The sequence below is a fragment of the Pyxicephalus adspersus genome, chromosome 5 (genome assembly GCF_032062135.1).
Source record: "Pyxicephalus adspersus chromosome 5, UCB_Pads_2.0, whole genome shotgun sequence".
In the NCBI taxonomy this organism is placed as follows: domain Eukaryota; kingdom Metazoa; phylum Chordata; class Amphibia; order Anura; family Pyxicephalidae; genus Pyxicephalus; species Pyxicephalus adspersus.
In genome coordinates this window covers 131,974,336-131,987,553 of record NC_092862.1, presented here as the reverse complement: position 1 = coordinate 131,987,553, position 13,218 = coordinate 131,974,336, and the positions used below count along the sequence as shown (strand labels likewise).

The 13,218-nt window shown below is 37.5% G+C and overlaps 1 protein-coding gene across 2 annotated transcripts in view; it reads right to left on the bottom strand.

Moving 5' to 3' along the window:
• The window catches only part of LOC140331600 (LIM zinc-binding domain-containing Nebulette), a 133,604-nt gene that overhangs the window by 64,717 nt on the left and 55,669 nt on the right, over positions 1 to 13,218 (bottom strand). For both annotated transcript variants that reach the window (XM_072412752.1, XM_072412753.1), the window contains exon 3: positions 7,424 to 7,531. In XM_072412752.1, coding sequence (XP_072268853.1) covers positions 7,424 to 7,531 — 108 coding nt within the window. The remainder of the gene's footprint in view (positions 1 to 7,423; positions 7,532 to 13,218) is intronic.

The window sequence follows — 13,218 nt, the reverse complement described above, 5'->3', positions numbered from 1 at the left end:
CCAAACCAAAGGTAAACGAATGATTTTGGGCAGAGATAACTTTTAAAGGGTCAGTCCATTTACAAATGCTCTTTAAATTCTGTATGGAAGTATTTTTAATCTGTTGTGTGGCAATGGAATGCTCTCTGTACTCAAGTTCCCAACTCTACCCAGCTGCCACAGCCACCAGCTTTAGTTTTCATTGGGTTAGCATCAAAGAAAACGTGGCCGGAGGAGTGAGCCATGATAGTGCATGGGTACAGGTAAGGACTTTGTCCAATATTGGCTATCACTAGAAGACGATAGGTATATACAAGCAGGTGACTATCCTTGGTAAAAGGATTGGTAAAGCCTACCATGCTTTCCTGGGTGTACTGGACCCCTATATTGTCCCCAAATGTGACCACTATTTTCCCTGTTACAGTGATACAAATGTCATGCCTACCAGAGGACACTTTTGGAAATGTTGCAGAAAAAACAGAGCAATCTAAGCAACCCAGATAAATATGCAGTGAATATACAAACCCAATGCAGATAATGTCCTAGATGGACACCAGGACAAATTGCTAAAAACTTAAAGCCACATTGCTTAAAATACTTAAAGCTGCCTTGATGCTTCTGATCTGAGCAGCCATGGGAAATTATAACAAGCACATCCAGTTTTTTATGCAGAAGAACGAAGAATCAAAGCAGTGCACATATGTCACCGTCTTAGTCCATGGTGGGGCATAGAGTGTTGTCCATTTAGAAGCTGAAAGACAAATCCCTGCATGATACCCACATGAATATATCTATCTATCTATCTATCTATCTATCTATCTATCTATCTATCTATCTATTAATATTATTATTATTATTATTATTATTAATAATAATAAAAAACACGATTTATATAGTGCCAACATATTACACAGCACTGTACATTAAATAGGAGCTGCCTTCTTTACTATACCTGCTCACCATACTTGTAAAAAATGTATTTATAGGATAAATTTACCCAGCATTGATATTTTAGCAATTAATTGAATGAGGTGGATCCAGGAGTCTTATAAATGTGGGATACCAGCAAAATCTCCCTGTCACAATTTCCAACTCTGTTCCTATCTGAGAGTTTTGGGTGTTCCCATCCATCTATGTGTGTTCCCAGCCCCTCCTGTTACTATCTCCATAAAATCCTTGGGGAAAGTGGGAGCCCTTCATTGATGGACACAACAGATGAACAGACCTGACAACTTATTATGTTTTTAGGGGAGTCCCCATGGATATAGGAAACCTCCATATGGTTTCATTTTCCAACCGCTCCCAATGAACTGAAAGTAGTGTTGGGTGAGCTTTTAACCCGTTTGTTTGTGGTGGAAGTCTGTATCAGGTTTTCTTTTTGGAATAAGAAATAGAATGAGCTTACTCTATAAAACAATTATTAAATGAAGGTTCAGTGATTTGGACAATAGTGCTCATCAATCGGCCCATTCTCGTACAGCCCTGCTGGCCCCTGCTCAGATAAACATACACTGTGCTTTTCCAATTACACTAGATCCGTCATTCAGGATAAGGGAAATGCTGGTTCGTTGCTCCGACTTGGCACAGCGTATGATAGCTGGAAATAGCTCACTTAACTACATCTGAGCTTGTCACCTTCAGAGGTGTCACAGCCGATCAGGGGAAATATTCCAAGATTTTGTAGCCTAAAATACATTTGTGGGAACAAAATTCTGTTGCTGCTGGGTCACATGATCTTCCTCAATAAACGCTTATCAAGATTTTCACAAAAATGACAATCTTACTGTAGGCAATGTGTGCCCGTTTATGCTTCTGATCTATTTGCAGCTTCTACCTTTATCTCATTCCATCCTGCTGCTGGAGCCTGACATTCTTTAGATATTGAATTCCTCTTGGTAGTCATAGGTTTTCCTCTCTCTATCTCACTCCCAGCAAAAGTATATTTAAACCCTATCTGGGATTGCTTTTTTTAAATATTGGGAATAAAGTAAATTTTCATCACATTCACTAAGCTAAGTGATTTATCCTTTGCAGAATGATAATTCTTTTGTGAAATTGGCCCAATCCAATCTACTTGAATAACAGGGGTAAAGCAGTGCTGCACTGATTTCATGTTAAAGGAAGTGGAACTATAACAGAACCTCCAACACAGGCATGGTCCATTGGGCTTTTTATTCTGGCCCATCAAACATTGGTACAAAATTGTCCACAGGCAAAAAGGGTGACCAACACCAACCACTGTTCCCACTGAAATTAGATTTCATAAAATGTAAGTTTTCTTTTACTTTTATATGATGACTTTTACACGTAATTTATATCAGTTCATACAAACACTCTCCTTCTTTCTAATACTACTTGCCCAGACCGTGTGTCAAATTTTAAAACTCATTGTGGCCCCTAAGCCAACCCCCCCGGTTCTACCAGGATACTAGGTAATTAAACCATACACAAGAGACAGATAGGGTGTGTTAATGCTAATGACAGGCTGTAGTGTATATATATATCATTTTTTATTTTGGCCATGTTTCCTCTTTATTTTTTTATTCATGAGCAGAGTGTACCTATAAACTGAGTGACACCAAAGTAATGAATTATCACGGTGAAAACAATACTGGTACCCTGGTGTGCCGTGACAGTTGTCTGTTTCTAGTTTGTCCTCCAAAGAAAGAAACAAAGTGCAAATGACACAGCCAAGGCTTTTTAAAACCCCTGTTTGCCAGATTGAAAAAATAAGACACCACATCTTAAAATTCAGAGGAGCTCCCGGGCCCGCAGAAAGGACACTGATGGCACAAAGGGCCCATTTAGCTCATGAGAGTCTGCTTTCAGCAGTAGCATTCCCCTGGAAACCATCCACTGTTTTTTCTCAAGTAGATCCCATTTCCTTACCTTAGAAACTTTGCCAGGTGTCCCATTTGAGTCTGACCATATCGAAGAGCGGATGGGACAATTATTTCCTTTTAGTCCTCAGTTTTCCATTTATTAAACACCTTCCGATGTCTTTTTCACTGGAGGGGTGAGCCTGGAATATGGAGTGTGATAGGTTAGGGTTGGTAAGGGTTCAGCTAGCACAATATACTTGAATATTTTCCTCTTTCTCATAATTTAAAATATAATAATTAAATAGAACTAATACGTAGTTATTATAGTTTTTTTTAATGTAAGATTACTTTAGCTTTTTAAAAAATGCAATTTACCAATAGCTACAATCAGATGAGAAGCTTGAAAAGAATTATAGTTGGCTCTACAAATCCCAGAACATTGTCTAGATAACAAAGTAACCCACAACTGATTTTAAGCAACCAGGTCACTCAAAGTAAGACTTAAAGTCTAATATTTGTTGTTCTGTACACTGACTATTATAATATCACCACTTGGTAGGAATACTTAATGGACTCTGCACTAAATGTATAGGCCAACAATAAAATATAACCAACATGTGTCCAGCAAAATCTGTCTTCATCAGGGCTTGGAAGTAATACTGAGTGGATTCTATACTCTAGGATGACAACAGTGATCTCTGGATGGTTTCTATATAATATGCTCAGATTAGGGAAGGTTTGCTGCTTCAATGGTGTGTTTCACACTGAGCATTTTATAAAGAACAGCTCAATTGATCACTCTGGTCAGCACTAAATGAAGAGTTCATTCAATATTACTTCCAAGCACTGAGAAAGGGAGGCTTTGCAGGACTCCTACACAGTGTTGGCAATATTTTATTCAGTATTCCATTCAGAGTCCATTCAGTATTACTTCCAAGCCCCGATGTCCCTATGAAGGGGAGATTTTTCTGGACTCCTGAAACATGTTAGCTATAGTTGTACAGTTGAACAGTACATTGTGGACTCTCCTGTTATATTGTCTGGTTCTGTTCTCTACATTCTCTTATAAGATTTTGTCATTGACACCTTGTTGGGGTCACCATTCATGTGGGAGGCCTTAGTAGAATCATTGGGTAAAATTTAATAAAGTTCTCAATACTGCAGAAGATAGACTATCATAGATGAACCTGTGTGCAAACTTGGAATGGATTTCCTAAAATCATTTGATATTATTTGGCAAATGTTTTCAATCCTGGTTTACCAATTTTTCAAACCTGGTGTATCTTCCCCCTCCAGTATCGAGAAGTTTAATCAATCAGGCCTTCGAATGTGGATCGAAGAAAATATATACTTTATTTCTGGTATTAAAGCCTAAATGTGAAGAACTTCTTAAATGCTATGTTTTACAGAAATCACCCAGATCTTAAGAATGCATAACAATATTAAATAGCAGAGTCATGCAGCTTTTACAGAGCCTATGTGTTTTTGCATTTGAAAGCATTTTGAAAGTAGCTAAAATAGTCTGAAAATTGCTGTGAGGGCAACCAGCATAAGATTAAGTTAAATATCTCTCAAACACAAACAGCATAAATAATGCACTCAGGTTTTTTATTGGTGTCTGTGTCTCCATTTCCTTCTACCTTCTGTCTGAGTGTCAGTCGGTTCACTTCCTTTCTGACCACCCACTGAGGCCATGAGCTTTAGTACAGACCAAGCCAGCTGAAAAAATGTCAATCCCAATACAAATCAAAACTTTTTTGGCCAGACCAAAGAGCGTGTTAGATGTGCTCGAGAGGTAAAAAGGTCATAATGGCAGGATCTAATCTGATACCCAACCACTGGGGTGCATGTTCAGGAAGATAATGTTGTTCCAGTGTATAGGGGAAGTGTTTTTAAACCAGAATTCTGTGGAACCTCAAGATTCCTATAAAGGTTGGTAGGGGTTTCTTTAATAATGAGCAATCTGTGCCTCTTAGGTCAGTTACCAGTCACACCAATTATCTTTTTGGCCAGAAATGTAAAAGGTATTCTTCCCATTATCACCACACCAATGTACTATGTGATGTGGATAATGTTATTATTGTCAGGGGTTTCATAAGAACGGATAGTTATTTCAAGGGTTCTCCCAAATTAAAAAAAGTTGAGAATAGGGTATTGGGATGCAACATTGTCACTCTGACACGGTAACCCCCAGCAAATTTGAATGTTAACATTTTTTATTAAAAAACTGTCAGCCTGAATGCAAAAAAAAGATTAAGAATAATACATACACCAAGGTATTTAGCAACATGTTTTTTTATACATAAGGTTTCACTCGAAAACCAGATATTCGCAATAGGTAAATTCCTAATTGTGGATCCATGTTCTGAGAAAACCTGGAACATCAAGGACAAGGATTTAGAAGACAAAAAAACCCAAATGCTTTCCTGAAACCTAATAAACCATCCTCATATAAACATATATGGCTTAAGCATTTAAAATTTTAGAAATCATGGTAAAAATTTCGGTAAGAAAGGTAATGTGAAATTTAAGCAACTATCCAAAAAGCTAAAAAAAAAGTATTACCTTATCCAACTCTGACTCAAATCCTTGGATTCTCCCCTGTGGTCCTGTAGACACAAGTCTGGTGTTGCTGTAGAAGCTATGTTGGGACTTTTCTCTGCCAAGTCTCATACTTCGGCCCACCACTTTCTATTTTTGGTATTTAGTAGATGCTTGATACCTGTAATGTTAATCCACGGAACTCTGGCAAACCCTAAAATTTGCTTCAAGTCACTGAAATATTTTCATGTAAGCACCACAGGTAAATAATTGTGGCCCACAGAGAGGTGTTAGAAATAGATGCACAAAAATGTACTACAGCAGATACACCAAAAGAAACAGATGAAAGCATTCTCTGTCATTGTTATTGCATGACACAAAATAATCCCTTTAACCTCATGCCAATTTCTCTATTTTAGCTGAGAATACAGAAATAAGATCTGTTAGGAGTGGACTACAATGGTATAACAGATACAAAAAGCCTTTTACGTGCCCATTAGCCATAAGGATGCTCTCTCAGTATTCAGCATCTGCACTCAAAAATAACTCCCTATTTTCAAAAGGAAACAGCTTACACATCAGAAAAGAAATGCAAACAGCTCTGGATAAAAACATATTTCTAAATCCCCTATATAAACCATGTTATGCACAAGTTATATGTATTTATATTAAGATTGCCCTATTCATTCCCTTGTACTTATTCAAAAACAGTACCAGCCAAGGTTGTTTTTCTTTGCCTTGGCTGTTTCTGGAGGATTTTAGAGAGTTCTTGGGCTAACATAGGAATATATTAGGTCTACTTTGGTCCCATACAATGGCCACCTACCAGTTAGAAGTCTATGAGCCAGTACAGTACAGTACATTAGAAGGTGACCAAACCAGTTTAATAGTCCATTTCAGACCTAAAATGGTACCAGCCTTAACTTAGGCCACTCCAATGCTGTCCCACATTTCTTTCTATCATTAAAGTTTGAATAATAATTTTGGCATGTTTTAGCCTTTTATAAAAAAAAAAAAGCTTACACTACTATACACAGTCCGGTACTGCACTTGTAAAACTAGTTAAGGAGTAAATCTTCACCTTTTTTTAGCTACTTTGTACTGATTTTGTAATTTTAGTGATGTAAATACATACACACACTGCCAAAATTATAGAGGGAATTCACTTGAAACATTGACAACTTTCTTGAAAGAGGATTTTCTAATACCCTGAATTTTGCTAATGCCCAATGGGTAACTTTTGCCTAATACCCAATACGTAAATTAGCTATTTCTTGGAGAACAGGGTTTTTTTTTTTTACCCTTTTAGAAGGATGGTTGGCCTAAAATTTATATTTTAATTTTGCATAAATTCTGGCAGTATATATTGCGATAGGTTCATCACCCCAGGATCCACAGGTGCCCCATTCACAGCTATCACTGAAGACTTAGGAACCTGGCCAGTGGCATTGATTTGGTTGTTGGATGGTTATTCCCAAAATGATATAGGCCTTGGTATAAAATTTTGTAATTCACACGCTTGAATATGTAAAAAAATGAAGAAACAGTTCAAATGCTAACTCTATATTGGCTGGGAATACCCCATTTGGTCAACCAAACTTCCCTCAAGATCATTTATCACAGTATCTGTCACATCAGATGGTGTGTAAGGATGCAGCCACCTTTAAATTAAGCAGCTGTCATTGGCTTTGTTGTGTATAACCAATAAATAATAACAGGTTAATCTAGTCTTGAATTATATATTTGTCCAATATTCCAAAAATCATACTAGAAAATGTGAAGGCAACCTCATAAGTGAAATATGTTTGGACAACTTGACCCTTTTTCCTCAAAAAGCAGGTAAATCCCCAAATTATTTCAAAGTAACTATCAAGTAAAAACAGATCACAAACTTACATAATTTATAGCCAAAGTTTACACATCAATTCCTGAAAGGCAGTAAGTCAATTCATTAAATGATACTAGGTGAACCTGACACTCATTCACACAGACATTCACATCCAATCGTATATCTCATCGTACATGGTCTGAAAAACAACAGTTTGGTTCACATTTTTTTGGGAAATGAAAGTGCATCATACATTACTGATCTGTTCTTGGGTTTTTTTGAGTCTCTGTAGCTCAGGCGTATCTGTGACAATACTGAAGCCTCTTCCTTTGCTCTCTTCAAAGTCTCTCTTGTATTTTACCTGAAAAATATTAGTGAAAAATTTAGAATTTGAGAACAATACCTTTAAAAAGCTGAAGCAGAATTAACTTCCAAAAAAGTTGATAGAGGGTAAAGGCCTGCAAAGTCCTAACATTCTTCTTCTTTCTAAAGGCAATTTTTTTTTCTATGTGTACACTGTACAGCACACAACGACTAGAAAGATAATAGACATGTTTGTGAAGGTTATAGACAAAATACACAGGGTGTGAAAATATATTACCCCAGGAGGTAAGGGCACCCCAGCCAGGAAGTAAATGGAAATATCCCCATGGCCTACAGACACAAAAACCAAGTTAAAGGAAATATCCTTTTTGGGGAACAACCCTGGGGAGTTACAGAAGCAAATATAAGTGTAAGGAATGTCCCCAAGTGGGTAAAAACACAACAGCCAGGAAATGGAAGGAAATATCCCAGGCGATACAGGTCCATGTTTCAGGGATTGAAGGGACTGAAATATTCCCAAGAAAGTATGGGCACAACAGCAAAGAAATTTAAGAACATTTTTCAGGGGGATACAGGCATAATAACCAGGGAGTGAATGGAAATATCCCCATGTGGGGCAGGCACAATAGCCATACAGTAATGAGCCATTTATGCAGGGGGTACAGTGAGTGAAATGAATTAGTGACACAACACTCAGGTAGAAAAAATGTAACATACTCAAAGAATACAATTGCAACGACCAAGAAGGGAAATAATGACTCCAAGTAGTACAGGCACAAGATCCAGGTAGCAAACAGGGAGAGAAAAGTTATATTCCTAAAGAGTGGAACAGGCAAAACATCAGGGGGTGAAAGGACATATCCCCAGGGGATAAAGGCCCAACAACCAGAGAATGAAAGTAACCTGGGAGTACAGGCACAGCAATTAGAGAGTGAAATGTAATATACTATAGGGACTACAGGCAAAAGAATCAAGGAGTGAAAGCACATTGGCCCCAATTGGTAGAGTCACAACAACCAAGTACTGTAGGAACATATCACAGGGGGGTTTGGGCACAACAGCCAGAGAAGTAAGGAAAAGAAAAGAAAGGTTATATACCCAAAGGGGGCACAAGTACAGCAAAGCATATATTCCTAGGGGATACATGCACAACAACCACAGAGTGAAAAAAAATCTTCCATAGGGTACAGTAACAAAATCTAAGGAGAAAAAAAGTAACAGACCCAAAGGTGGGTATAGGCACAACAACCAAGAGAAGTTCTAGCCCTTCCACAATATGTTAGAATACAGTTTTAAACAGTTCCTATTGCTTATTCATATCAATATTCAATTACTGTTTGTCATTACAAAAAAAAAGGAATATGAATAGCTTTTCTGTTATCTCTAAATTCCCTGAGAGAAATGAAAAAGCTGTACTTTAATAAAAGTCTTTCACGTTAAATGAGTATTTACAGAGAAGCCGTAATTGGTTCACCCTACAATTTCAGCTAATTTGTTGGTAAAGAATTACTTAAATGCAGTGTATGCCAGATCTTCCATTAGAAAAAGATACAGTGTGTAAATAATAAAAAGTATTTAGTTTTATCTAAAAAAAAATATGTAAAAGTGCACAAGTACTAAATACAAAGCAGACAAAAAAGAGACTAAAATAACTTCAGGAAACTAAACATAAACTATCCAAGAAAAGCCAAGTGTGTTTACATTGAACGCACAATATTCTGTTATCCTTATTTCATTGATTTGCAATCATCCTGTGCACACTCACAGTGAGAGTTTCTGATTTAGTCTGTGCACAAACGTCAAATTATTCTTGCCCAACATGAGTACGACCATTCGTGTAACATGTGTAGAGCAATCCCCCAACGTCATCCATTAAACCATCCTGACGGATCAATGAATGACTTATTGGGATCAACAGCTGTCCATTTCATTGGAGGAGGGCACAGTAGGTTGCTGCTTACTCATCTTCCTCCTTTCCCACTCCATTGGAAAGAACTGGCACTGTGTGCACAGTGCTCGTTCATTTAGCTGTTACTGGAAACAATCACAAACAATTGTTTCCAGGGACAAGTATCCTACATGTGTACATAGCCTTACTTGCAGGAAAGAGACAGGGCGGAAACGTGAGTGATTATTTTCAGTTTGGACATGTATCAGTGGCCCAACACACAAATAAATGACAGGGGGACAATGTTGTTGCTAATTGCGGGGTGGTGACTTAGCCTTGTCTGCTGGCAACAGGAAGTGCTGCTACTGCCACAAACTGGCAAGAACTTTGCAATGTATTCATGAAAAAATAGAAACTCTTTATAGTTGGACATGGTACCAAATACACTGAATACTGTATATACTCAAAAAAAAAAAAAATGAAGTACTAAGGATTACTTTAGCAAAAACCTCTTGACTCTAGTCCTCTGGACTCTAGAACCTAGGACAAAAAAAAGGCCCCCCACTACTAAATGCCAGTGAAACTAATATGAATGAATATCCATTGAGTGCTATTTGCACAATAAAAATAAATAAAATAATGTGGTCTGTGGTCTTTATATCATTTGGTCTTTATATCAATGGTCCTAACATCATTTCACAGGGTAAAGTTTTTTGTATTTTTGAGTAGTAGCATTACTGTTGGCCACCAGTAGATGGCCCTGTGTCAAATGTGTAACAAACTATAATAATGTCTTAGCAAGCGTTTGTTATACATTGTACATGAAGACACAGCACCATCTAGTGGTGTGACCTCAGTATAAACCTACATTGTTTTTCTAATAGTATTGTTGTGTTAAAAAAAAACATATGCTAATAAGTCTGAACATACATTTTATTCTGGTAACTAACTGCGGGTGGTTTTATCTGCCCACTGATTTGTACTTCTGTCTATCTAGTTCTGAGATATATAATGCTCTGCCACAGCACAGCTCTGCCTGACAGAAAACTTGACTTTTCTTTGCTGCAGTTAAGGAACACTTGATATTCCCCCAGCCTTTGTCTGGATAGTGGAAAGAGAAATTGCAGACCTATGATCACATATGAGCTCATCTCTCTGCCCATCGGTGTGTTCCGTTAGTACATGAGCACTGTGGCAAAACTAAATGGCTCTTTATGGTGCTTCTCCTACTCACAGTCTGAGCTTCAAGGTATCCATGAGGCAGAAACAAAGACAAATGAACTTTTTCTGTTTGCATTAGTAAAATACATTTAGGGGTCTATTTATAAAACAAGGAATGTGACATTTGTTGAAACACTCCTTGGTGAAGAATCAAATATTGCGTGAAAATAAATAGACCTGCAAGTTTCTCCACCAGGGAATGTTTTAGAGAATGTCAGATTTATATTTATTTATAAATAGACCCCCCCCCCCCAAGTATGTATTATGTATTTTATGGAGTTCGGATTGAAAAATTTAGACAGGGGCCACTTCTCTTCTTGGGCCTGATTCACTAAAGTCCCCTCAAGGCTGGAGAGGATACACTTTCATCAGTGAACCTGAGTGATCCAGCAAACCTGGCATGGATCTAGTCCAGGACTGAAAACATTTGCTAACATTTGTTAACATATAGCAAATGAAGTTTAAGAAATCCATTCCAGGTTTGCTGGATCACCCAGGTTCACTATTGAAAGTGTATTTTCTCTCTGTGTCATTGCTTGTCTTGCATATATTTCACTTATTTTGTAGCCTCTGTTAGTTGATGCATTGCACTGTGTTCACACTTTCTCAATGTGGAATAAAAAAGATAAATTGTCTTTTGCAGTTTCATTAGATAAACATGACATAGAACAAGACAGGGATTCAGTATACTATTTAATTAGGTTTGTCATTCATTTTGTAACTATACAAGGCAATGAATCAATCCATGTGATGTGTATTCTATCATAAGCACAAGATACAAACAGCAGCCCTGCAGTGAGCACAGCACATGCTGTACCCTTAGATGATTGTTACACCTTCTATTATGAATTTCAGGAATTCCATGTAAAGCTTTTATCTCAAGTATTATTCAGGATAAGGAAAATATGTTGTTATAGCCTGTGCAGTCAAACAGTGCTGATCCATGGCTACAGATTTTGTCTGACCATTCTCAGAGTCAGAACATAAAGCAGAACTAGTATAGGTATTGGCTATCATATACACTCTTTGGATCAGAACTAAGCCCTGTTATACCGGTACTATCCTGTCCCTGTTCCATCACAGGGCACCACTTCCTTCTTCTAGATCTTCGGCCAAGTTTGAACGATCTAACTCCTACGCGGGCGAGGTATTATCTTCAATGCAATGCATAATACCCCTGTTCTCCCTGAATATAAACACTGTTCAGTCTTGGGATTTAGAGATACAAAGTAACACCATTCATACATTGCACTTACTTTGTTTCATTCATCAGCAAATCAGAAAAATATGTTACAATCTGATGAATCAATGTTATCAATTAAAGCAACCCTGTGGATCAGCAGTCAAGAGGAACACTGACCACTTGACACTAACACTTTACCTTGATGTCAGGTTTACAGCCACTATCATTGTTATTTTTAAACAGTATTTATATAGCACCAACATATTATGCAGCGTTGTACAATAAATAGGGGTTGCAAATGACAGACATATACAAACAATGACACAGGAGGAGGAGAGGACCCTGCCCCAGAGAGCTTACAATATAAGAATTTGCATTGGTTAAATTGGCCCCTCATCAAGGTAAATAGCCATCTTTCCATTTCCATTGCCTGGTGGTCATCAGATGCTCTTGAGCCCTAGAAAGCACCAGCTAATGGTAACACTGAGCTCTATATACCATAGAAAGGGGCTTACAGTGAGTGTGCACAGAGGGCCTGATACATTTTTGTTATTCAGATCTAATTCTATAATCACCACCACACACAAAAATTAAAGGTTTGTTAAAAACAAAAATTATATCATCTGGAACTAGGTATAACTAAAATGAAGGAGGAGAACTGGTAAAGATTTTCCACATCACAGCCAGCTTCCTGAATAGGAGTCGTTTCCCCCTTTTTGTGACATTTTCTGGGTTGAATGTACTCTTCCACCTTGTTCCCGTGAGGTCAATATACCAAGGTCTTGGCAATCCCCTGAGGAAGCCCGTTTAGGGCGAAACGCGTCGGGGGAGACCATAAGTACAGTACTGATCCACATCTTGGACTCTTTAGTGAAAGTATTTAGTAAGTCATGGTTAGGCATTGCCATGGCTTCTTTTACCAATTATGTTTTAGTAACTGAAATAAAAGGTTTTATGTCATGCTAGACTTTTTTTCTGCCATAAAGAGCCGCTATCTTTCTCTACTGAAATACATTATTCTATTTTCATGAGCTTTCTGCAGGATGTCTGGGACAAATTTGCTATTAGGTCAGCAGCATTTTATCTCAGCCAATTTTGTTTTTATTTGTAGCAGAGAACTCATTAAATATGTAAGAGAAATATTGTCCTTATTATTGGTATGACGGTGCATTAGGTTGTGAGATTAGTCATTTTAAATGGTAATGTAATACACAGAAATTAAGGTGCAATCGTCCAACACCTGATATTATTTATATAAGCTCTGATTTACACCACAATGTGTGTTATAATTTACAATATGGTAATACACAGTAACATACTATATACATGTGTGTGTTACATTACATTACCATCCATCGCTAATTGCATATATACTGCACAGCACAACACCCCCAAATACATGATGATAATGTCCTGCAGTGCACTGCATTTT